Source organism: Aptenodytes forsteri, unplaced genomic scaffold, assembly GCF_000699145.1.
Source record: "Aptenodytes forsteri isolate BGI_AS27 unplaced genomic scaffold, ASM69914v1 Scaffold49, whole genome shotgun sequence".
NCBI classification, from domain to species: Eukaryota; Metazoa; Chordata; class Aves; order Sphenisciformes; family Spheniscidae; genus Aptenodytes; species Aptenodytes forsteri.
The window spans coordinates 6,625,535-6,653,039 of record NW_008795125.1 but is presented as its reverse complement, the minus strand read 5'-3'; the positions used below and the strand labels follow the sequence as shown (position 1 = coordinate 6,653,039).

The following is a 27,505-nucleotide window of genomic DNA, read 5'->3' as shown; positions in this document are numbered from 1 at the left end:
AAAGCCTGAAATAAAAGCTTCTGAATCTCAAAAGAAAAGCATAAGTTAGGGCAGAGTGTTCAATAATTATAAGAACGAGGCCAAGATCCTCAAAGGTGAGTGGTAATTTTGTGTGTCCACACACAAGGTACAGATGTGCAGCCCTTCCTGCAAATTAAGCTCTATTAAAGCTTCTTGAGGTTTGTATTAAAACACGGACGTGGTCCCAAGCAGGGTATATGACTTGGGTAAATCCTTGGTCAGAGTACCCTACTCCGAGTATTCCCAGCAGTTACAGAGACAGTAACAGCACTATCTGCAATATTGAGCAAAGCACTCGCTATTACATGCCGGCAGAATCTGCATCTCTAATACACTGAAAAAATTAGCACACTGACAAGGAAGGTTAAATGCTGCAAAACACGTTTTATTTATCAAATGCAAGCTTTCAGAATTTCAGGAAAGTTAAAAAAAACAAGTTAAACTGGAATTCCTCATATTCGGCAGTTTAAAAAATGCTTTCAGTTACAGCTGAGACCTTCAACTTTGCCTATAAATGAAACACTTTAAATAACAATCAGTTACACAACCTACTTACAATCAGCAGCTTATCTCACAAGACCTCTAATAACAGATTTTCTTTGTGGCAGCAGCGTATCCAGCTGACTTCTCCAGTGTTGACCAGCTTTGTTTATTCTGACTGTCAATCGCTCTTTTAAGTGCTTCATCTGGCACAAGATCTGATCCTTTTACATCAGCATGGCTACAGCCAATTTTAGGGCATCTGTTAAAAAGAAGAGAGAGACTCCATTAAATTGGAAGAATTGTATTTGTCAGATATAGGCTTTTACATAACATCTGCTGGTTTATTGTATTTATCAGGGATTCATTCTCTCTGTCAGTTCGTTACCTCTTTTCCACTTCACCAGCTCTCTGGGGGGAAAAATAAATCCATTTATCTAAACTGGTGGGAATCAACAGCTGAAGGAAGGAAGGAACACAGCAAGAGACGGAGCCTCTCACCTGTAGATCACTCTCTTGCTTCACGTACACAAGCTGCCTGCATCAGTAATTATACTAGCATTGCATAGACATCTTTCTGTGTTGCTTTCTCTCTTTGCAGTCCTCTACAAACTGCATGTAACTACTTCTTACCTTATTAATCTGCAGTGGAGAAGTATAATCTTCACTGATAGATAAATAGGGAAATTAATTTCTAGGGAAATAGATAAAAGAGAATGAGACCTGCAAAGGCTGACTGGTGAATCAGATTACCTCATTGGTGTAAAAATTTACCTGGCCTTTTATCAACTGAGAAAGCACAGAAAGGAGAGATGGGGTCAAATTAACAGCCTCTAAATGATAATCAAATACAAAATGTCTTAAAACTACTTGAAACGGCCTGATAAAGACAGCAGGGTGAAAGATATTCAGGGACCAAAGGTCATTTTCCTTTGGCAGTGGCCCAAATATGCACAGATGGTACCTGTATTTAGAAATAACACTTTTCCTGAATTTTTCCTCTGTTAGGAGTGACTTTTGTCTGAGGCACTGAAGTTTTTTATGCTCAGTACTCATAGCTTTTATTGTCGACAGCTTACTGTGTTTGTCATGGATAAGTCACTTAATTGCTCCGTGCCTCAGTTTTCCCATTTATCACTGTATTAGAGCAATAGGTTGCCAGATTAATGAATAACAAGTGCTCAGAAAGCTTCCCACATTTCCTGTAAGCATAAAGTATTAGTATATCCTTACAGGCAGTGGAAAATAGTGAGCAAATTGAGACACATTAAGAGTTGCCTAAAGGAGTCTATGGTGAGTCTATCAGCACAAAACTGGTGGCTGTGCATACATCAGCTGAAGAGCTGACATTCAGCCAGTGCACTGCCAAGTGCATCGAAGGGATCCCATGGATTCAAACTGGAAAGTACGTGTGAGGAAACAGCCACTTCTGTAACTCTGGAGTGAGCAAGCAGCTTTGACTTCAGAGTCAGGATAGAAAGGATTTCCCTAACCACGACTCCACTCTATCAAGATACCTGCTTCCACTTGAATATTGCTGGCAGGAGCGCAGTCAAGTAGCAACACCATGAGAACGGGGTACTCAAATGGGGAACTTGGTGCATCAACTGGCCTGTCTTCCCACCACAGCAGACTATGGTTTTTCAAAACTGACTGCATTTTCATGAGAAAGGTTAAAATTACAGCAGGTCAGTGAGACTGGGCAGAGAAAACCAAGAAGTCTTTCTTAACTCAGTTACAGAGAAGCCGAGTTATTGCTGTGCTTGTGCTTTTCTAGCATACTGGAAAAACTACTGTAAAAATGGTAAGGTTGCAAGCTAAAAGCTCAAAATTAAGAACTGCCAGGGTTCAGACTGCACAAATAACTTCAGTTTGGGTGTAAGGTAGCTTTTAAAGCTAAATGTTGTACAGCTTACATGATTTTTTTTATTCTATATTTTCTCTAAGTCTTTAATTTCTTAAAAGGTAAAATAAAAATTCAATCATGTGACCCTATTAGTTTTTCAGCAGTGCTGAAACTTTTGATTCACCACAACAGTCTCTACTACCATGACATTTTCCTGATGGATTTAACAACACAGAGAATTATTTAGATATGAACATCCTAAATTCAGTTCTGTATTGCAGAAGGTGTTTTTGTTGTGGTTTTGGGCTATTGAGCACGTTTTCTAGCCTGTCCCTATCCTCCAGGACACTCACTTTCTTCTCTCCAACTTGTGAGCGATTTCCCAACTCCCGTTCATTTTTCCAGCCAAGTTTCTGTCCATCCATGTTGCTGGCTTTGTTGTTATTCCCAGTATAATGCACCCACTCCACTTTTTCTCCCTGGACCTCTTAACACAGGCAAGGTACTTCTGTCTTGTTCTTCAAGCTGTCTTGACACTAAGGTAGTGGCTGAACATCCCAATCGATGCTTGATTTCATAGCAATGCTTTCCTGTAGCCAGGAAGGAGCGTGGAATAAAAAGTCCCTCTCCACCTTTGTATCCCCATGGCGGAGTATGTAGAGGCTATCAGAAATGCAAGAGCAACAGATGGAGGAAGTAAGCCGCCCATGGCATTATCTTTGGGGAAATTAGGTTGCTAGTCTCTGACAGACCTTCCTGAGCATGTGCAAACTGCACATTTATTAAAAGGTCCACAACTGGTAAGTTTCCATGAGGTCATCAACCCCAAAGCATGAGGCTCTAGCATATATGGTGTGAAAACAAATGTGAAATTAATGATGAAATGATATGTCCTCTAAATTTGCTCTAAAAAGTGTTTGAGCCCCTTTTCTTCTCTTTTTTTTTTGTTTTTAAATCAAAACCATCCTAAATTTGAAACTTACCAGGGAGAATTTCAGGTTTAAAAATTAAACTGTTACATCTTTTCATTCAAAGAAATATGTCCTGTGTGGAAAGTGGCAAGCTGCTTTGATGATATAAAGTAAGAATTATTTAATTGCATCATAGTAGGAACTGCACAATCCTGTCTGATCATTCTGAAACTCTGTACTACCTAAAAAGTTGTGTTTTAATATTTCTCACTTTAAAACTCATTTAAGTGTTTTAATATTTCTCAGTTGTATTGGAATATAACTGCAAAAGAGGGTGCACAGAAGAGACTTTTTTTTTCCATTAGCTTCAGGGATTGCTAAATAAGCAGCGGGAACAAAATGAGCAACTAAATTTTAGGAAGATGAAGTTTCTCTTTGTTGTTCATGGCTATACGAAATCTCTTTGCTCCTGTTGTGCAGGTACCATGAGTAGCTGTAACTTCCCCACAGACTTCCTGAATATTTCCTTACATATTGTTTTCATTAAAAATAAAAGCTCCTTCACGTGTACAGTACTAATGAGGAGACTGTGACTTGGGCAGACACTGAGGTATTACTTCCTGCAGCCTTGCCAATCCAAATACATTTCCTAGAACAAGTGGAGTAAAATTCCACTTACACAGCAAAGCAAATAGCTTTTCCACACATTCTTGTTAGCTTACCGGACTTTTTTCTTTTGCTGCTTTCGAGTCTGGATAATTTTTAGAATGGCGTCTTCTTCATAAGTATGACCACAGACTTTGTTTCGAACTGGCCTCTTCATTTCCATCTGTAATCAGTAAGGTTTGATTTAAAGGAACTGATAATGCCCATGAAAATGCTTCTTATGAGATTTTATGTAAAACAGCAGGAAGCGTGTTTGCCATTCATACATGGCATTCCACTCAGATTACAGGGTCAGGTCCTGCATGACTTACGTGGGTTTTTTTCCCAAGCAATGTTGCTCTTCTCTGGTAATGCTTGTAATTTATACTGCCTGATTTTTAACAAGTATTGCAGATTTGTAATAAACAATCCAATGAAGAATATGAAATAACTATTTCTCAATCGATTCTAGTAGCAGTGATAGCATACCTGTGTAATAGGACAAATAAAGTTCATCTGACTCTGAGTCACAGCTATATCTTCATCGATTTGTTCAATGGCCTCATTATCATTATCTGACTGATGACAAACTGTAATGGGAAGCAAGACAATTTTCATTTAATATTTTAGTATAGATAGCCAATACTTAAAATAAGCAAATAAAATCCAGCATTTGCCAAGCATCTCACAGTGATATCTAAGATGCCACAACATATTTCTGTACCACTCCATGAACAAGATACTGCAAAAAATACCATACTATAGTCTGTTAGAAAATGTGGATTTTTAAATGGTAACCACTTTTTTGTGTGTGTGTGTGTGTGGCTATTTATAGCTATATATAGCTAGAAAGGAGGGCTGGGAAGGAAAGCAAGCCGGCCTGAATATATCCAAAGCCTTTGGTATTCTCTGTTCAAGTTCACCAAAAACCAGTAACATGCAGGTGAGTCCCCAAAATCTAACAAAGGATGAGGTGGAGCTTTTGCAGATTTGGCAGTCCTACCCTGAAGATCAGTTTGTGTCTGAATGTCATAAACGGGCTTGCTATATAGCCTCTATACATAGTATATACTTTCAAAGGAATTTGTACTGTTTATCATAATGCATCATTTGTAAAGTGATGCCGCTGTATTTTAACAAGACTATAATTAGTGAAAAACAAAAGCCAAGAAAGTTATTTGAGATGGACAATAGAAACGTTATTGAAGTAACCTTAAGGAGGAGGGGCAGAATGAAATACTGAAATCTCCCAGAAAGCACCTGGTAGCCCAATGCCAGGGAATGAGGGGCAGACAAGCAAGAAGAAATCCACCTTGAGCTAGAGAAGATGCAGGTCCCCACCTGTACCAGAAGAAGGCAAGGTGTAAGCAACTCTGCATACCCAGGGGCACGCCAGCCCAGAGTTCCACGCAGAAACTAATTAGCCAGAGTCAAAAGCTGAGACACAGGAGCAGCTAAGGAGGATATATATTGCTAAGTATAACCTTAATAAATGTATAAATGTTGTTTTATCTTTTCTGAACTTTGGTCTGTTATTGTGAATTTAGGCTTTTAGTTGAATGCAATTGTTTAACTTTAAATCTTATCTGGTAATAATAGCAAACTTAACACCTGCCATAACTTTCCATTCCTTTGGGGTAGTTCTGCAATGTTTTTGCAGCAGTGCCCTGGGGTGTAGTCCTCAAGGTGTCCCAAGATGAACAGAACATTTTTCTCTCTAGCTGCACAAGCTAGTTTGCAATGTAGCAACACAGGGTTCGGAGAGGATTAAATCCTTCAGTGGCCCGTGTTGGCTTTGAGTGCCAAGGGGGCACTGAGAAACACAAGTGAACACAGAGGGTTTAGCGTTAATTCATGATTTGCCTTCTACAAAGTCTCAGCCTTGGTTCCCGTTGCTGCTATTGCACACTATCAGCCAATCTTTGCATCTTTGCATCCCTGGTATTCAGTCTTCCATATCTGTTAAGGACCAGTGTTTCCTAACTTATGGTCAGTCCTGCATGCCTGTATAATACCATCACCTTCCGGACGATAACAGCAGACATCAGCCTTGGAGCAATCACAATCTCTCACACCCAGTCTAGACTGAGCACACTGCCATGTGAGCCAGCACATCTCTGGTTGAGGTACTCTTGGCATCGGTATTGCAGCCATCGCTCTACCACAGCACCTCTCGGTATGCCGGTTTTATTTGCATGTTTTTCCTTCCTCCTTAACAGAGCTTGCCCTTCTCTCCATCCCAATATACCAAGAGTTTTCCAAGCATTCAGGAATGTTTCTGACCCAGGTACTCCTGCAAATACTTAGGCAATACTCAGACAAGCATCAAGGGTATTTCTGTTTCTGTTACTAAGGCCTCATTCAATCAATAGGGTGTGGATGCAGGGGGAAAAGGAGCTCAGATGTCCAATGTCAATAATAATTTTAAGGCTTTCATCTCCAAGAATATTAACATACCTTTACCAGATACTGACCCCGTAACAGAAGTAAACACTTGCAAATTAGAAGGAAAAAGTGGGCACAATTTAACGGTAAATACTGAAACTGCAATGGTATAGACATCAGAAAAAGACTTGCATCAGTTACCAGTTTTCAGAAAAGAAAACCTGTCACATATTATTCTTAGATTGCTCATATGTAAGGTTTATTCTATCATAAACACATGGTATTTTGAAGAAAATACAACTTTGGGGGGAAAAAAGTGGGGTTTTTTAATGAAGCTTTTGAAATAAAAAGCAATGGGTGAAATCCCTCCGAGACAGCAAGGCTAAATGATATTGCAAATATTGGTAGGTGCCAGCTTTGGCATGGGCTGCTTTATTTAAATACCATACTGATTTTTTTCCTATGAGTAATGCCAACAAAGAACAAGAGATTCAGAATTTCCTTAAATTCATGTATCTTCAAACTTTGACATACTGCAGCTCTAATCTTTCTGCTGAAAACATCTAGAAACTCACATTTTTCTATGTTGTACTCTGTTTCAACTCATGAACTTGGCACGTAGTTCCAGTGTACCAGCACATCACGTCGGTCAATGAAGTTAGAACGCAGCAGTACTAGCAAGATCTAGGACAGGTGGTTGTTTACACAGGATGACTTTTTTTATCAATATGTAGATGCCAAGGAAGGTGGGTGAAGTTTTAAAACGTGGGGCTTGTGCCTGTGATTTTACTTTTAATGCTCAGCACTCCAAGTTAGGCATGTAAGTGGCCTCTTCTGGAAGAGTGTGCACCTCGCACAGCACCTTCTGACTTTGCTAAGGAGTCACCACTTCACTCATCACTTCTGTGTGCGCTTACTTAGGTACCAACACAAGAATTTAGGAGACTACGTTGAAGCATCCAAGTTTGAAACTATGAGCTCAAGCTTGAGTACTGGTGCTTGAGTCTCCACCCTGAAGGCCTCAGGTCTCTAAATTCTGTGAGCTAAATCACAAGCTGGATTTACCTCTTTCTCGTACTGGCTTTGGAGGTGATTTAGATGCCTCATGTTTAATGGTTGAAATTCCATGAGTTGAGACCCACTCCTTGTAGGTGGGATATATTAATCTTCCTGGATTCAAATCATCCTCTTGCTGAAAGCTTATCTTAAACATTTCAGGTTGCACTTCATTTGCAATGATTTTGTATACAGTCTACCAGAGTGGGGCCCTGGTTTCAAGAGGTTATCACAGAACAAATGAATAATTATTTAAAATATTTCCTTTTCATGAGCAGCTAATATTTTAAATAATAAATATGCAAGACTGGGATGATGCAAGTGATACCTCAAATATGTCAATTGTATCTTAAACATTTCAGGTTGCACTTCATTTGCAATGATTTTGTATACAGTCTACCAGAGTGGGGCCCTGGTTTCAAGAGGTTATCACAGAACAAATGAATAATTATTTAAAATATTTCCTTTTCATGAGCAGCTAATATTTTAAATAATAAATATGCAAGACTGGGATGATGCAAGTGATACCTCAAATATGTCAATTGCAAATTAGCATAATTCAGATAAACCACCCACAGATTTGTTGTTATTGCTTGATGTTTTAGATTACAGGAGGAGAGAGGAAAATAACTTTTTTCAATTACAGTAAATTTTGCAGAGATTATGCAACACACACATACATCCCAAACTGGTCAGTAAGGTGCTCTAAACCATAGATCTGTTCCTGTAAACTCATATTGGAAGATGTTTTTACTAAGGTCAAAGGGATTTTTTACCAAATGAAATGTATAAAAGTTTGGAGGATCTAACTTGCAAGTCTGACTATTCTATAGAAAGAAGAAATAAAAACACTGGGTCATACATGTTTCAGCTAAGTCAGGTTACATTTTTGTAAAGTTGAGTTTTCCTTGCAAATTAAAACCAGATGCAGAAAACACTAAGTTATTGTTCCTGAAATTCAGATGTTGCCTTAAGTAACAGAAGTTACATCTATTTTGGTAGTCTAAGAGATTACATTTTAAGAGCCTTAAGAGTTTCTAGTTTTCCATTCCAGCCAATTGAAACCTGTTATGAGTATTAGTAACACATTTGCTATCTGGCTATCTCAGCAATGATGTTTACAGCTAATTAGTGCCCACTTTTCTAATAAAACTGCATTCTCATAAAGGTATCTATTTTTGGTAACACATCATAATGAATTTTGCAACTGCCAACTGTTTCTTACTTATTCAATTTTAATTAAAAGCTGGTAGTACTTTATATCTCTATCACTTTCATCTCTTGATAAAAATGTGATTAATATGCCTTAGCTCAGTTTTTACCTACTCTGCTGAGAGAGACTGAGAACTTTTAAGCCAACTTTTAAAAATAAGAAAACCATAGTGCAGAGATATTAACTGCTATATTGTGAATTGTATTAAGCATGGATAGTATACATACTAAAAAAGCATTAGAGGAAAGATCCTCTCCGTTGTCATTGTCACTTCTGTGACAGACAGACTGCTGTCTGCTCACTGCTTCCAGTGCCAACAATGTCCTCTACCCCATTCCTGTTTCTCTAACCTGGCCTTGAGTGAGTACGTGTTGCAATGTAAACTTAATTGATTTCTTTCCTTTTGCGCTGCGCTGTTCTGCCTTCTCACCTGCCATCAGTCAGACACTAATCTCGGAAATCAAAGGGAACGTTAAGAATGCAGGATTGAGTCTCTGTAAGCCTGAGCCACTAGACAGACAAGGTCTTTGCTTGCAAGAGGGTCTATTGTACTGCTGACCCTATAGAAACAACAGCAACTCATCCAGGCTGGGAAAAATATCTTATCTCTGAGAGCTCCAAGAAATACACGAATGTTATGAGGGCAAGTCAAATGCCAAGTGTTCCTGCCAGCAGGACACAGAAGATAATGAAAGGTGGGGGAGGTGAAGGACATCATCACATCCAAGAGTTGTATTCTAAGTCAGAAGGAGTCTGGGGCACTGCTAGCACAGGGTGAGGAAGTTCCAAGGACAAGTCTAAAGGAGGGAATGAGCCCAAACACTGCTTTCCATGAAATGCACTGCTGAGACCACCATGGGCAATGCTTAAGAGTGTGTCAGCCTGCCCATTAGTGCTCTGAATTTGGGTTAGACTTCTGATCCGGAGAAGCAGACCAGAACAACTGTCCAGTGTCCTGCCCCCGGGACGGATCCACAGTAAATGCTGTAGAAGGAACGAAAGAAGAGGGGAAGCACAGAGTAATACCTTCCTGGCAAACTTTCCCAGTCTCTAGCAATTTGTGGCCAAGGACTTCCTGAGTCACAGGTAATATCTTTGTACTTAATAAGCCCTAGAGTTTTCCTCCAATGAATTTGTCCAAACTTGGAGAGGGGAATTTGGGCCTGGACTTTTCAGCTTGATTAGAGACAGTTATCTTTGCTAGAAAGGTTAGCAACAGTTTAATTTTCCTTGAAACTTACCGCAGAGGCTGCAGGTTACAGTTTAATTTGATTTTTAAGAGGGAAAATAAGGTGTGCAAGCTACAGCTGCAGTCAAACAGTTCAAAGGCTTTCTGCTTTTGCCAGAGGCATGCGATAGTTTAATTTGCCAACCAAGCCAAACTAGGCTTTGCATTAAAGTACATTACAACTTGATTACTTGCTGGTGTTGCAATACACAAGTTGATCTAAGGAAGGTGGCCTCTAACATGTTGCTCCAGATTGCAATTGCAAATCTACTTGCTCCTGCCCAGGCCAAGCAATTTGCTGATAATTGACCAACAAGTCCCTTGCATGTGCCCTGTTTTAAACATACTTGTCTAAGAAGTACATAGACATGCATTTGGTCAATCCAAAATAAAATTACAATCCTGTAAATGTAAGCCATTCTGATTTTCCTGGAGTGTGAAAGACAAATTAGATGAACAAATTAGCAAATTGTTAGTTCCTTTACATAATAAGAGTGGGGAAGGAAAGGACAGTATCCTGCACTAAGCAACAATCCTCTAAAAAACTCCTGTCATGCCATCAAATTCACAGCACTTGCATATTTTAGAGCATTTTATCCCACTAAGCTACAGGCCTTTTAAAATACACTATTCCAAATGGAAAGACCGTTCCCATTTTATCCTTTCACTACAGAGTAGAGCTGGTTGATGCCAGTTTTCCAGAATGACCTTAAAATGAAGAGAGACTATGATTTGATGGAAATGTTATGCGACACTTCGTTACAGAAACGTAAGTGAAGCAGATGGAAAGACACCTGAAGTTAGATATAATTTGCTGTTTAATGTATTAATAAATAAAACATCACTACAAATTCCACCTAGAAAAAAAACAAAACAAACTCCAGAGGTGCCCTGTGAAACCTTCAACTCATACGCTATTTGATGTGAGAAGTAAGACACCATCTTTGCCTTTAGATTTTGGGAAATTCAGACAGTTGTGCAGTTGCAGCTGTGTCCCTAGAAATGTGAACAGAAAGGATATCTTTGATTATAAACCACGCAACTCGAACAGTTTGGTAGGCAAACACACAGAGGCAGCTTTCTTGCTCCCTCTGTTATTGCAAACAAACATGAGAAATCCACACTTCAAAGTCCGTGGATGACATTTCAAACAGCAGTTTCCTCATCACTGCAGTCTGGACTAGATCTGAAGAAGCTCCTGGGGGAAATGAAGCTTACCTAAAAAGATGTCATGAAGGCTCATCAGTAAGCTCAGAGGAGCCACTATTTCTGGAAAATCTAAGAAGGCCATATTCTTCCATCTTAACTACCATCTCCCACAATGGCATGCAAACTTAAGAAGCAAGTTAAACACCAAAGGCTTGCTGAAAATAAACCTAACTGATAAACAGATTACTTAAATGACCAGGAAACTCTAGGTCTACATGAAAGTGTGCCAGGCATGCGACAATAGTGCAAAAGTGTCAGGGATGCCACAGTACAAGCAAAGCAAGACAAAAACTGGAATATCTTACGAGGAAAAAATGTATCAGACGCAAGCTACTAAATTGCAAATATATGTAAACATTTTTATTACTTGGATTTTCTCCTGCTCTTCAGAAGAAAAAAGGTTGAACAATCTGCTTCATACTGCGACAATAGTGCAAAAGTGTCAGGGATGCCACAGTACAAGCAAAGCAAGACAAAAACTGGAATATCTTACGAGGAAAAAATGTATCAGACGCAAGCTACTAAATTGCAAATATATGTAAACATTTTTATTACTTGGATTTTCTCCTCTTCAGAAGAAAAAAGGTTGAACAATCGCTGCTTCATACAGTATACTGTATAAAGGCAATTTCCATGCTTAGAGAGCATCATTTCATATATCAGAGATTAGAAGAATATCACGCACATTGAAAAAGTGAAGAAATTCACTCTAGACACATGAAAGAAAAAGTTGCAAAAGATGCAACCAGAAAAAAAAAAAAGGCCTACCATTTCATTAGAAGATGAACCACTTTCCATTACTAACGTTGTGGTCAGAATCTGGAATGTCACTGATGCAATGCTAACCATCAAATGACATGAACATGTAGGGCTTGCCTACACAGGGAAGCTGTTGCAAAATAAGCGAGGGTGTGAATGTAGAATGCATTAGCTACTTGGCATTAACTCACTGTGTGGCCTCTCTTATTCTGCACTAGGAGTGCCTTTTGGCTGTTTAGCCTAATCCACTTCCACAGTGGACTCGAGAAAGGCACTGTTAATGCTGGACAGGAGTAGTGAGAGGAAAGCCGTCAGTATTGACAGCAGTTTGGAGCCACGTCCATTTATGCATGAGTCTTTAGCAGCCCTTGGATGGTCTGTTCTGTAAATTTAATTCAAATTCTCTCAGAGCAATCCATGCCAAATATTCTCTACATATTAGCTCACAAGCAGAAACCACGTCTACGACATCTCTGAACAAAAAGTAACGTCATGTATCTTGTAACCTATATGGTTGGAGGTCACTTTGCCCATTTCAGTATGTCCTTTGTGCATTCTTGTAGTCATTCGCTTCTGAAAAGCTGAACTGGTGACAGATTTTCAGGTGGAGCAAGCTTCTGCTAGAAAACACGCCTGGACAGAACTGTTCCAGGGTAACAGAGGGGCAGGAAACAAAAAGAGCAGTGATCAGGCAAGCGGACCAGGCAGCATAGCTTCCTAGCAGTCCATCCAACAGGGTGCTCTGGAACTAGTGAGCAGAAAAGCCCCTAGCTAGCCCAAATGACCACACCCCTAGAAGATTATCATTCTGATTATCATTTCAGTCCGTCTCTTCACGTTCTCCTCAAAAGACTTTTTGCCAAAGACTTCACTGTATTTCTTTCCTCAGCAGCTCTGTTGAAAAACATCTTTAAAAAGTCACCAAAATAATGCCCCCGGCCCCAGTGTCAGATGCATGTAGTTTGCCATGTGTTGGGGCATCGGTAGGAATTTTTATGAAGCATAGGGTGAGAGGGCATGAAGTTATAATCCCTGAATATTAACCTGTTGATTTTGTGATTGGTGAGGACGGCACCGACTCAGCAGCTGTCCGAAACTGCAGAGAGAACACAGGAAAGGGCAATCTCTCACCTTTGGGAATCGGCAGGTTTGTAGTACAGGAAACCAGCTCCACTGCCTCCTTCACCCAAGGAAGCTGGAGAGACAGATCTGTCTCTCTTTACCAAGAAAAAACAGATGTACTATATTGCTCTTGAATAAAGACATGAGTACAAATAAGAACAGGTGAAACTGAAATGGTGGGGACAAAATATTCTTTTCTCCACCCCCTAAAGCCCCATGTTGAAACACGTGAAAGAAACTTTTAGGTGAGATATTTTATTTCAAAATTAATATTAATGAAGAGAGCAACAGCTGCAATTCTGTTCTTAGTGATGCATTTCAATCCTTCAGAGTGCTTTGTAAAACTCTTTACTACTTCAGAAATGAATTTACTTCATTTAGAAATATATAACATCAAGTGATTACAACTCAATGTGCAGTGAAGCACTATATATATCCGCACAACTTACTGTAGTTATATTAAGTTATATTAAGTTATTATACTGTAGATGTATAAAGAGAGAAGTTGTGTTCATTTCCCAAGCTTTTTCTATAGAAATGAATTTCTTCTGTATTTTACATATAAACTTAACCACTCCAGTTATTCTGAATTCTGCAGCTTTGCACTGCCTGAAATGCCTCTGCTGAAATGGCCTCTGGGATGGGCAAGAAGACTCAGCCGTCTGCATGTGATGGTCATTACTCCAGCACCATCTCGGAGCTTGTCCCTGCTGCAGTCACTGCTCCGGGCACTGGCTGGGCAGCCGCTCAGGGCTGCATCTCCCCTCTGATCCTGCCTTTGGTCACCAGCCTGCGGCCCCAACAACCTCCTCAGAAGAGGAGTTTTCCTAAAGCAATGAATCATTTGTGGAAGTAATAACACCAAATTCCTTCTTCTCTTGAACACAAAGCACTATAAAAATGTCAGTTTTACTACCATGACCATTTCACTGGTGGAAAACTGAGGCACAGGGCAGGAATACGTCCAGAGCCACTAGCACATTTTGTATGCTAGACTTTTGTCTTTCCCAATAGACCACACTGCCTTCCCCCTGAGTAACTAAGGCTATGAGCAGTTTCCAAATACGTTCTTAGGGAATGCATCAGTTCCATGCTAAAAGCAAAAAATACAATACAGAAACCAGTATCTTCTAGTAATTGCACGATATCTTGTTGTTTATTTTGAGAAAACTAACACTTGCACTGAAGAACACATCATCATTTTCTGGTAAGTCATATTTATAAAATAGGGCTTCTTTGCTAAACTACATAAGAAAAGGAAAAAATCAACATTTAATATCATATCGAAACAAGAAATAAAACTCACAGGTGTTTTTTTTTAAAGAGGAACTTACAGATCTGCCATTGCTCAATCGTAAAACTGCAAGGTTTTCATTTAGGTTAAGGCAGAGTGACATATTACATATGTGTGTACTAAGACATTCTGCATAAACTACGCTGTGCACACTGAGCAGATCTTCACTATAATAATCCTCGATAAGCTGCTCCCTAAAAGAAATGTTGCTAATCCCAATTTATACAGCATCCTCCAAAGCAATGTCATGGGGGGCTTGTACAGCTAAACATAATACTATCATCAGTTAGGAACAGCTGAACAGTTATTTTTCTCAGTCCTGTGATGTAAGATTAGGCTTCATGAATGGCAGTCAGTAGAAAAAATCTAACGCTAAAGCCCTGAGCTATAAATACTCATGGATTATAACTGCAGCAGCCTAGTAGCTTCTGATGGCAATTAGCAGTTAATTTTAAATCTGATCGATATTTATTTTAAATCTCTTTCTGCAGATTCTCATTTGCTGGGAGTATAACTGGCAGAGTGCATCTTCATTAATGCTACATGCATCAGAAAATCATTACCATTCTATAGGTGTCATTTATGTAGCAACACATGCATTTCAGACTTCACCTTGACCTTTTTGCATGGTGCAGGTAATAGACAATCTGGAAATGACTGTGCTTTATGGCAAATGTGCTGGGAAGATTGTGAGGGACTTAACTAAGATCAAGCACAAGACAAAGTCTTTTAAACCCTCAAGGTCTCTCTATGTCTACACTTTCCTCTCCAGATGAGGTAGTGAAGTGGGACAGAGAAAGGACTTGAACACCCTCAGCACAGATGCACACAGCAGCAGAAACAAGAATGGCTAAGCAGGACAAGCAGAGCAAGGGAAGCTAACGTCAAATCGACGGGACAGCAGTTGCAGTGTCACTTGTGCTTCATAATAAGGATAACGAGCACATAGCTAAATCACATGGCATTCTGCACAGTCTTCATCTTTCTAGCAAAGCAGTTAACGTTATGCTCGCTATTTCAATCTTGTAGTTATTACCAGGATGGAGTAACATTATAGTTGTCCTCTTAAGAACTATTAACTTCCCTTGCACTCTTTGGCTGGCACATCAGCTCTTGCAGAAACACATACAATCCCTACATGTATACTGAGAAAGATCGAGATTTTATATCTCGAAATATACAGCTTAATATAAGTGAAACAATCAAACTGCACTAATTAAGGAAGGAAAACAAAACTGCATACAACAGAGCTACACTGAAGAATCACCATTTCAAAACAATGAAGGCACAGCCTGTTTTTGTCAATGCTCCTTTCACATCAGAAATCAAGCACAGCCCTGCAACCCAGAATTTAGCTTAGGTCAGTGTTACTGAGACTCTCTGGTTTGTACAGGTAATTAAGATTCCTCCTTTTCTACACATTTGGCTACAGCTAGCAAAAATATGTGGGAATTGGGTTCAGTGACTGGAAGGAATGGAAAACCTTTAAGGAGAGAATCAATATATAAAGGGGGATCATAAGAAAGATGGAGAGAGGCTTTTTACCAGGGCCTGCGGTGACAGGACAAGGGGAAATGGTTTTAAACTGAAAGAGGGTAGATTTAGACTGGGTGTGAGGAAGACATTCTTTACTATGAGGGTGGTGAGACACTGGAACAGAGAAGCTGTGGATGCCCCATCCCTGGAAGTGTTGGACGGGGCTTTGAGCAACCTGATCTAGTGGAAGATGTCCCTGCCACGGCAGGGGGGGCTGGTCTAGATGATCTTTGAAGGTCCCTTCCAACCCAAACCATATGTCCCTGCCACGGCAGGGGGGGTTGGACTAGATGATCTTTGAAGGTCCCTTCCAACCCAAACCATTCTATAATATTTCCCTGATTCCAAGCTTTTATTTGCAGATACCAGCACTGGCAGTTACAGCTCCTTGGGATCAAATACTACCTTGATATGGCATGCATGCCAATACTAGAAAATGTAACATGATTCAGGAAATTATTTGTTAGATTAAGAAGCTGAAAAGCACTTTTAGTGAAGACCATAAAGGGACTATATCCTTAAAAAAATGCAACAATAGAAAATGCTAGTCACAGACAAATGACACAGTTAAGCTCTCCCCATGACAAAACACACTCAGCCTTAACTGAAAAACTGCTGCAACCATACACTTCCTAGAGGTGTCCTGCTAGTTTTTTCATTGCAAAGCTGGTCATGGTACAGCATCCTATTTCATATCAAGGAAAACATATAAAGTATCAAAAGGGCTCTTCAGGGGCACATACTTGAATAACAAATAATTCTAGCCAGGGAGTATAGGGGAATCTGGAAAACAGCAGAGTTGCATGCTGATTTTGTAAACATAAGAAATGATCGCTTCAAAACTTTCAGCTGCTTGAGGTGCTGTCCACCCATATATGACAAACCTAACAGGGAAGAGTCACCGTGTTAGTGACACCCACAGGTATGTGGAAAGGGCAGTCATTTAGCAGTAAGCAGAGTTCCTTGGGAAGTGACAGTCTTTGCAATCACGCATTCCTGGGTTACTACATTTGGCCTCTGGCTTGTACAGCACAGAGCTTGAAACCAGGAGCTCCATTATCACTGACAATGCTGATCTGGAATTTCAGGAATGGGTTGTAGTGAGTCCCGGGAAGCAAACAGCATCTATGAAGCGAAGAAGCACTCTATACCTTTGCCAACAGAGAATGTTATGTTGCTCTGAGATGTTGCAAGAGCATGCAAGCAGTGTAGGAAAAGTGCAAACAGAGCTGGTGCAGTAGGAACTACAAACTGCATCACATTATTTACCATGGGGGGCAGGAAGGCATATGGAATTCCACACCACTCAGCGCCTGAAAATATTCTTCAGAAAATCATTAAACAATTTGACTGCATGCAGCTAAAGGATAACAAGGTAGTAAGAGGCAGTCAATATGTTTCTTGCCAGATCAAATCATGCGAAACTGATCTAACCTGCTTCTCTCATAGATTAACTGTCCCTACTGGACAAGAGAAGTCAGCTAACATATATTTATATTGATTTTAAATACAGCTTTTGATGTTCTCCAGATGACATTCTCCCTAGCAAACTAAAGAAATTAGTATAGATCTTCACCCAGATCTGAGAAACAACACAATAATTAAGCCTTCTCCTGATTACAGTTTCTTTTTTTCTAAAACAGATCACTGGTGTAACAATCATTACAGTAATGCCTAAAAACCATAATAGAGATCAAACAAGATTGTACAAGGCACTATACACATTCATGAAAAGACAATTTCTAGCATTGCAGAGCTACAGTCTAAACAATCAGGACAGACAAGGAAAATATCTTACCAGCACTGTCAGAGATGGGAAACTGAGGCAGAAAAAGATTAAGAGCCCGATTTTCAAAGGAGCTCAGCATATTTGTTGCTGACCTCGCTTGAAATTCTGGCCATAATCAACATCATGGAAATCACTAGATATTGAGCTCCTTTGAAAATCAAACTTCAATATGAAAATTTGGCCCAGAGGTCTTTTGAAAATCTACATCAAGAGGCTTACCCAAGGTCACCCAGGAAGTCGGTGGCAGGGCTGGGAACTGAACTTACATCTTCTGACTCCCACTCTGGTGCATAACTAATGTCGCTCTGTGTTCTGTTTTAATTAGCTATGGGGAGATCTCAAACCAGAGAACGCTTTTGAAATGAAAGAAAAAAAAACCCTCGCAAGTACATTCAGTTTCCTTTCAGAAGCATCAGCACAACGGGCTACCAGCAACTCACAAGCAGTAGGGATTTCTAGCTTCTTTAACAAGCTTCTGTTTTCCTTGGAGAAGATAAATTGCTTGCTGTTTACTTCTCATTTATAAAAGGATTCATTGGAGAACTGTTCATTTTTCCTCTAATAATATTTTTTTTGACTTGCACTATGCATCTGACCCATACAAATATTTTTCCAGTGACAAATGAGGATAGAAAAAGGAAGCCTGCAGAGTGCAAAGGCTCCTAAGGATTAGTAGACAACCTCTGGGGCAAGGAGTGGAGACTTATGCTATTGCTTATTATTACTACATTTTCCCCTAGGTAGAGAGAGTTGTTTGAAGTGGTTTCCTTGCTAATGCAGTGGCAGAGCAAACTATTTACTTTGCATGTATATGTGGTTGTTTCAGTACATCTCTTGCTGTTCCTGTGGAACACCTAAGATGCACTATTTTCAGCAGTCCACAAGTTCTTTCTGGAACATCTAGATTCTCCAAATTTTCCCTGGCTTTGGCAGCATCCGTAGGTCTCTAAGCATCTTCCCTGACAAGTCTTTGTTGGAGAACTACTGCAGCCATCTCAAGAACAACAAAATACAGAAAATTATAACAAAGGTGGAAAACAAGCCAAAGCTATAGTAGGCATCTGTAGCAGCTTCTTTTAGCCCAACGCACTTTGCTAAAACCTAGATGTGGCATTATTTTGTCAAAGACAGAATAATAGGTTAGTATTTCTATTCATATTTTTGCCATCAAAAGCTTTAGCCTACTTTCCTGTAAAAGACTAAGCAGGTTGATATGTCAGAATAGCTCTTCAAAAGGAGGAGCAGGTCATTTCCTCAGCTCTCTGACCCCTCATGCTGTCTGTGATCACAGGGGACTTCTGAATTCACTTTGTTGTACACTGGGAATCTCACTGATAAAAGCCGATGAGAATTTTGCCCAGTTTTCCTCAGACAGAAAGCTACTTGGTACATAGAAATGGAAATTCTGGCTCATGCTGATGACTGGAGATTTCTTAAAAGAGGAGCTGCTGGGTTCATTATTCCCAGATTTCTGTCAAAAGTAGAAAAATGGCTTTCTTTCCTGTTTCCAACTTTCAGTCTCCTTGTACCTCTTTAGTGCTATTTTCAAATCTGCTGCCTACTTTGGGGTATGTTTCTCTTGGGCTCAGAACAGTATCTTACTTCTTTGTCAAAAGCACCTTCCACTTTTCTTCTTCATAATTTTCACTGCTACAAGTTCATGTGTCCAGCTGCAAAGCTGTGTAAGTTTAAAAACAACTTTATCTAGAAAAGCCAAGAAACACTTCACTGAAGACAAAACATAATAGGTATGTGAAGCAAACAGCTGGTGGAGTGAGAGAGATGGTGTACAAGCAGCATGTTTGTTTCTACAGATTAGCTGGGCGTACAGTTTCTACTTATAGAGCATTTTTAGTTTCTTTTAACCAGTAAGAAGATATTATTAGCTTTAGTTTAGCACTGGTTCAGGGATTACTAGTGTTTCTACAATGGAAGTCATTAAAGCGGGGGGTTTGAGGGAAGGCAAATTTCTTTTACAGGGCTCCCTTCCTTCTGGAGAGTGTTTCTCATGTAAGGGACGGCACAAGAAAAAGCAAAGGGACGCTTGGGGGAAAATAAGTGAAGCTGACAATCGAGGTTGGCAGCGCTGCCCAAGCAGAGGGGAAGTGGGTGACTCCATCAAGTCGCACAGTGCGCAGCCGGGTGCGGCAGCAGTCTGAAGGTCCTCACGGGTAAAGCATTCCCAGAGCCTACTCCTCCAAGAGTCCTATCTGTCAGGTTCTTTTTTTCCATCTTATCTGTCTCTTGTTTCGCTCCACACCCTCCTTTTCTTGTATGGCTTTTTCATTGTCTTGTCTCACTTATCTTGGATCGTAAGCATTCTGGGGCAGGGAACGCATCTTTATATAGTAAAGAGGCAGTGTTTTTATGGTACTATATGCATAATTAATAATAATTCATTCAGTATATAAAGTGAAACTTCTCAAATAAGCATTAAAAATCAGTTGTCTAGAAGAGGGGATCTCTTCAGTTAATGAAAAACATTACTGAAAATCTTGGGGTTAACCTTAAAGTGTATGCTTAAAACAAACCACGACCACTGTTAAACATGCAGGTTGCACATGTTCTGGAATGCTGATTGGGCAGGCTTATGTGGGATCATCCAACACCTTTGCAAGCTGATGAATCTGAGTAATTAAGCTCTCCCTCATTACAGGTCTCCAAAGCATGTTAATCAGGTCTCCACAAGAGTAAAGTTCACTCTGGAGGCAAGAATACACCTTTGACTAATTTGGTGTTTTTATCAGCTGGATTTGGTAAACTGAGGCTGCATTTGAGATATCAGTATTGACGATATACAATATTATATGCTGCCATATGTTACGCATTCTGCAATAAGTTATTGCATACTGACCATAGATCTACTGCAATAGAACTTACAATGTACATTATTTTACTCTATCTCTTTTCATTTTTGACAAGTGTGCATTTCTAAGGACCTTATGAAATACTTTCTCCTCTTCCAATAAAATCACAAGTGGAGTGGTTTGTTTTGGGGTTTTTTTTAGCTAGGGAATTTGACTCTATATTATGATCCTGACCACGAAATGAGCTCCACAAGGGCAGTACCAGCAGGCTTGTCAATTGTGTTGAACAGCCATCTTGTAGTCCCTAAGCTCACTGAAGGATGGAAATCCCTCTTTACATATGCTGCTGTCATGGCTAACATCTTGAGAAGAATTTTGTCTAGTCTGTTGATCACACAAAATTTAGAATTTAAGTAACACTTCGACAAAGCATATCCATGCATGAAAAATCAAATACAATTACAAGTATCAAATAATACAAAAATGCTTTTTAAGATGTAGGGAAAATTTTATTTGGAAGACCATAATTAGAATCCTGCTCACACTGATCTAAAACCCTGAAAAAGGTACAGAAATCAGGCAGTGTTAACATACTAAAACTGGTATAAACCAGTAGCATTAGCACCACCCCACTACACTCTTGCTTTAATCCTGCAAACTTGTCTGCCATAGGTAGCCACAGGCATCTTTTCTAATATGCAACATCGTACAGATCTAGTTATTGGATGCTTGAACATTTAAAGTGGGTTGAGCATTATAATATTGTTAAAACAAGTTTCTAACTGAAATCTTAGTTAGCAGTAAAACATCACACATTTCTTTCCAAAAGGAATTAACTATCTTGAGATAATGCACAGCTCTAATGCTATATGTAAAATTTTTTGAGGCAGAGCACTTAACCAATATCAGCAACTTATACTCAAATATGATTTGAAATGATGAAAACTTCCTTATCAGAGGCCAACATCAGATTTAATCCATTGAGCAATACTTGTGATTAGTACACAAATAGATGGGTGGAAATGCAGAGTTATTAACATTTGAGAAATTAGGAAACCTTATAATCAAAACAGTATTTTACAAATTTATTTAAATACAGAAGAGGAATATGTTCAGGCAGGTCTTCTATTTCAGACATTTGATTTCCCTTTGAATCTTAAAAAAAAGAAGAAGCAAAAGAAGACGACAGACATGCCAATGGCTGAATGGGTGGGTGGGTCTTCCTGTGAAGTGAATCATACTTTTCATTCAGTTTTATGAAAGTCTTGCTTCAAGCATGCTTATAATTACTATTTGTTGCAATGGCACACCAGTCTGCCATGCAGTACAGTTTACAAGGATTTGCTAGTTTTCTGAGGGTGCGAATCTCTTTCGGGGACACAAACTGCAATGTGGGTCCTTTCCTCAGCACGCACTTGTGGGCTGGGAGAGCTGATAAAGAAATTTCAGTATAGGATGGTCAGGAAGGTTCTGTTGTAATAGCCCGAATTGCTAATTGCAGATGTATAGCAGTCATCAGTATAGACTGAGATAACTATCTAAATCCTGTGGCCAAAGTCAGCTCTGCATCAGAAGCTGTTACTACAAGGACATGCAAAACAAGCCAGATTATGGCCTGTCTTTGTCAGTCTTGACGTTTGAATATTAATCAAGACTTTCTATTAATGCCTTGCTTAGGTACCTGCTATGTTAAATTAAAAGTGATTCTTTTATGGGTGATTCCACCAAAGGTGCCCAGCCAACTGTGTTGGCAGAGAGAGCACCAAGCTAGGTGTTGAAGAGTTTTATATAGTGCTTCAGGAAAGTCAGCTAACCAGCAAAGGGATCTACAACTACCACCGACCTTGAAACTGCTAAAGATACCACACAGCACACGCTGATGACAGCACTTCAGATCTCTCATATTTGGGAGTTTGGAGCTTTATTTCACAAAAGCCTCCTACCACCAGAGATTTAGAGTTCTAAGGCTTCTCTGAAGTTCAAAGCTCTTTCTTTCAAAATGATAGCAGACAATATTGTTTCTTTCAAAATATGTCAGGAAGAGAAAGCAATAGCACCACTCTTTCCCTTTCTTTCAATAACTAAGAAGATAGAAAAAAAGTCCAGTTATTCTTGGGTAGCTTGCAGCCCTACTAAGGAAAAAGTAGGGGGCCACTCTGACATCTTCTGCTGAAGCTGGATCACTGTGCAGCTGGAGCAACGGGCTGCAAACGAGAGCCAAAAATCCAGAGCATGATTTTGCAGCTCCAACAGCAGGGCATTCAACTGGGAGGGAAAAAGTTTCGAGCTTCTCGCTTAGCTCCCTGGGTTATTTCTAGTATCTGTTCACATGCTGCCTAATGTAAAATGCAGTCCTCAGTATCTTGAGAGCAGTACCACTGCCAACACCTAGCTGCATGCCCCAACCACCAAAAAGGAAAAATGTTACTTTTTGCTTGGTTTCCTCCTGCCACCCCTACTCTTTTTGAAGAGAAGAGGAAGACAGGGGTCTACACTCAAATAAACAAATGCAGTGTCTCAGTTCAGGCTTTTCAACTGCTCACTGGAGACATGGAAGTGACTCTCACAGGAACAGCATATAGCACAACATACTAGCTCCTGCCCTGAACAAGGTACCTGTGTCTAAAGGAGAGACGCTTTCATCTCCATGTAGCAGTCCAGATCACTTAGGTGTTCTAAGTATTCTGCTGCTTAAGCTTGTTATGTGTTGTAAATCCTATCCTTAAAGGTCTGTTTTCATTCATTGTACAGAACGTGTAGGTGCCTAACAGCGTTAGGCATTCTACTACATCACTTGGTCTTCTGATGTTTTTAAGAAACATATATCTAAATCTACAAATGTCTCCCCAACCACTCTTACTTTTTCATCTGACTCTTTCAGGATCTAAATCTTTAATGGACTTCATGGAGTCTATGGCACATCTCTCTTTTAGCATAGATTTGTGTATTGCATGGCAATCTCATTTAAAGTGCAGATTTTGTGTGCTCATTACAATGAAAAAAAGAATGAGGGGAAAAATAATAACAAAAAAGCTTATAATCCAAAACTACACTTGCTTAGAAACTAATTGTGGAAAATATCCAACAGCTGAGCTATAGTGAACATTTTTTACTGTGTTGACTGATTCATACAATTATCCTTTTTTCCTTTCTGCAACTACAAATACTGGAACATACTTATTAAAAAAGATTTTTTCCTTTTTCAGGTTATCTGTGTTTTATATACTCAAAATATATAAGGCATTTAATGTAAAGCTTTAATCACTGTCTCCTTTTAGGCTGCTTCGTTAGTATGCAAACAATGATAGATCCTTTAGAGGTAGCCTGGAAAACCCCCCAAACCTTTCACGGACTATATTTACAGAACTCTACTAATTTATCATTTCTGTGTCATACAGACAATTAGTATCTTTTATTTTGTCACTATACTTTTATCAGTGAGTGACCTCAACCACTCACATAGCTTCAACTACTATCTACAGTTCATACATGTCTTTCCTTTTCTAACATCACTCTTTTCAGCTGGTCCTGTATCTCAACCTATCTCTCTCCCATCTCATTTCACATACCTCAACACTGAGATCAACATAGAAAGGGCTGAAATACACATACACACAGCATACACATACTCACTTTGACAAAGCCAACATCTGTGTCTCTCAACTTTTTCTCTCAACTGATGACAAAACTAATGGGAAAAGGGAAATAAAGATGAGAGATACTGTTCAACAAGCAAATATGGAATATAAACTCATTAGAGTCAGAAGATTAAAAAAAGTGTGTAAATAGAAAACCTGTAAGAAAAAGAAAAGTATCTGTAAAAACAGAAAACCTATAGAAGACCAACACCTTGAAATTTGTCTCACATACTATTTGCAAACTGATTTTTAGGCACCTGAAGAAAAATATCCTGATTCTCAAGGTGCTCATTATGCATAACTCCTTTCCCCTGGGCCTCAGTGTTTCTAAGAAATCAGGACACCTACTCACATGTCTAAACACCGGGTCAGTTTATGCCAGTAAATGCCACAACAGTGAATCGGCATCTCTTCTAAGAAACGGTATTGCTAGTTACCTCATGCACTGAATGAAACCTTATGTTAAAACTGGCCTTCAGATTAGAACATTAGTTATCTAGAAGCTCAAAAGTATCTATCCATACATTACTTTTCTGTCTTCATACAAAATGTTCCAACAAAAGTAATTCTTTATCCACACATGAATGCAATATTTACACAGGAGGAACACAAAGTCTGCTACCAAAAGACCTTCTTTACTTTCCAGAAGTACACATTTTCTCTAGCACAAAACAAATCCCTTTGTGCTTATTTTTTTGGGCAACAAATAAACACAAAGACTATAAAATAGCACTATTCTCCAAAGACATAATGAAGTCATACATGTCATTAAAGTTCAGTCAATCTGCTTGAAATCCTCTAAGGCAAATGCATCCAAGGTTAACGCAGTCAGTTCTGCTCTTCTACTGATTAGATGACTTGATCTCCTCTGAGAAATGTAGATTTGACCTTCAAATTCTGCAAGTAACTAGGAATTTCAAATTAAGCATATGTAGCTAGTTTTTGACACCAAGAAATCTTTTCCACCTTTTCAGTAAGGTAGCTGAGCAGAATGAAACAGACCCCCAATCCTGCCTTTGTGTTTTCCCAACAGCAATTTTCAGTTATTTAAGTAGCTTTTAAAGCACCTTACCTCAGTGTTTACCCATCTTTCTCCCACAAGTCTGGAGCTGCTGACATAATAAATCTGGCTTTTTAATTTTTCTGGGCTAGAAATATACTGTACTGTATCATACATTTTACTCCTTACACTGACCCTAATCTGTCTCAACCTTAATAATTAGACTGCAACAACTGTGACAAAAAAAAAAAAAAGAGATTAACTTACACAGTTCAATTTTGAAAATGAACACAAAAAAAAGGATGAAATATAGAAGCTGTAAAGCTACTGGAAATGTGTGAACTGTAACAATGTACACAACTATCACAGAGTCCTGGTTTCACTGAATCACTGTAAACACAATTCATGTTTTCAAGAAAGGCTTTTGGTTCAATAGCGGACTTTGAGACTCAGGGAATTCTGGCTTCAGCTCCTAATCCTACTATAGAATGCTTTTGTCTTATTAAATAAATAATGAGTTTTTCTGAGACATTTTTTCCCCTAAGTAAAACTGGGAGCATAAAAATTTCCTTCCTCACAGAAGTGTTCTCCTGTTGGAGAGAAGTTTTGGGCATGAACGTGCTAGGTGTTTAGATCAAAAGCAGAAAGATTACTTGTCCTCGGTTACAGAGAGAGGTATAGAATAAGTTTTAACAACCAGATCTTTAATATCTTACCAATTCTAGTGTTACTGAGAATAAAACAAAATCTTTAAAAGTAAACAGTTACAGTTACCTAATTATTTTTGCAGTGCAAAAGCAGATTAACAGAAACTACTGATCTCAGAAGGCTAGAGATCATTCCTGAAGTTGAAGGGAGAACGGCAAAGAAAGTTAAGTATCCCTGCCATATTTCTAAAAGCACAGTTAAAAAATGTTTTAACTTCTTCCTAGCTTTTAAATATTTTTGTTCGCAACACAAATTAGCATTGTTTGCTCTTAATGATTTTCTCTCAGAGGATCTGCTCTCTGCATCCTGCCAGTTGCTTCTGGTGAAGCTCAGCAAGGCCATAGAGCAATCTTTCTTTGCCATTTGTGGAGGCCTGCCAGAAGAGGCCAAACAGGAGTTAAGACTTGATTTAAACAAGTCTCAGTTTCCGTACAGCTCCCTGATTAGCTCCTTTGGCTAGTTACCACCATAAATTATATCAGAGAACTATGCTCTGGGGTGGGCAAAGTCGGGCAATGGGAGGGGGGAAGGTTCCCTATGTATTTTACCTGGTAGATACATGAAGAAGGATTTTAAGTGCAGGACTAGAAGTGAATTAATTTGTCCTGCTCAGATTGTGAAAGGCCATTTTTCTACAATTCCAGCAAATACAAAGACCCTCTAAAACTCTCTGCCCTTCTAAAACTATTCAAGTAGCAGATGACTTTGTAAGGATTCCTGGACCTCCCTTAGACCAGAATAATTTTCAAGAATGATGCTTCATCTGAGTTAATTAAACCTCACACTATCACTGTAAATTAGCTACCTTTCTTCCCAAATTATGTTTTCAAAATTTCATCCCTTTAATCCTTTGCATCACTTCCCAGCAGAAGGCAGGCTTTCTCATAATGTGAACTTACTAACAGAAATTATGGGCAGAATGATAGCAATTTTCAGCAGACATAATGTTGTTAAATTGTAAGGGTTCAGACAGAAATTTTCTGAGCCAGACTCTGGCTGATATGTATGTTTTGATATGAAATCCAGCAAATGTGGTACAAGTCTGTTCTGAGATTAAGTTAGGCCAAGACACACAGTAAGAATTACAAAGATTAACAAAATTGTGTTGTAAATGATGATCTCAAGAATCTCCAGTATCAGATATTTGGCAATGAAAGGGACACCATCATGTCATGGATTTGACACTTGGCATCCCCACACAAAACTGGGCATGTTAAAAGCTTAGCAAAAAAAAATAATTTTGCGCATATCTTGCTAAATTATTATTACTTAGGAAGTCAAAATTTCTCACAAGCAGGAGCTGAGGTGTAGAAAGTTCCGCTTCAAAGATTATTAAAGAAATTATGTTTCTGCAGGACTAAGGAAAGATGCTTTTACGTACTGAAAGTTGGAGAAGAGTCAGCAGTAGGATCAGTGATCCCTTCTAGGGATCCCTGCTGGAACCAAATTTATTCAACATTTTCACTAATGACCCAGAGAAATGAGAAGGTGGTGAAATCTCCAAGTGCGAGGATGCTATTAAACTTTCAGGTAAAGTGCTGCCCTGATAATGAGGAACTACAGTAAGACTTTACAGAAGTAAGTGCTCAAAAAGTTGACAGAAGAGCTTCAATGTAGACAAATGTAAGGTGATTAATCTAGGGAAAAATAATCTAAACCATCCCTGCACAGTGCTGAACTCAGACCTTGTAGTTACAAATCAGGAAAGAGATCTTGGAGTTCCACTATCAGTCCTGAAGCAGCTCAATGAGCAGGACAAGTCAAGGAAGCCAAGAAGCTGCTGGGCATCACCAGGAATGGCAGTAAGAACATGACACTGAGTGCCTTCCTAATCATTGAGGTTGGAAAAGACCTCTAA

General features: G+C 39.2%; 1 protein-coding gene across 1 annotated transcript in view; it reads right to left on the bottom strand.

Annotated features, from left to right (window-relative positions):
• Window positions 1–386: 386 nt before the first annotated feature.
• NSMCE2 (NSE2/MMS21 homolog, SMC5-SMC6 complex SUMO ligase) overlaps window positions 387–27,505 on the bottom strand; it is a 137,353-nt gene continuing 110,234 nt past the window's right edge. The window contains exons 5-7 of the mRNA XM_009277241.1: window positions 4,393–4,493; window positions 3,981–4,087; window positions 387–763 (exon numbers count right to left, since the gene is read on the bottom strand). Of these exons, the coding sequence (XP_009275516.1) occupies window positions 604–763; window positions 3,981–4,087; window positions 4,393–4,493 (368 nt within the window). The 3' untranslated portion in view covers window positions 387–603. The remainder of the gene's footprint in view (window positions 764–3,980; window positions 4,088–4,392; window positions 4,494–27,505) is intronic.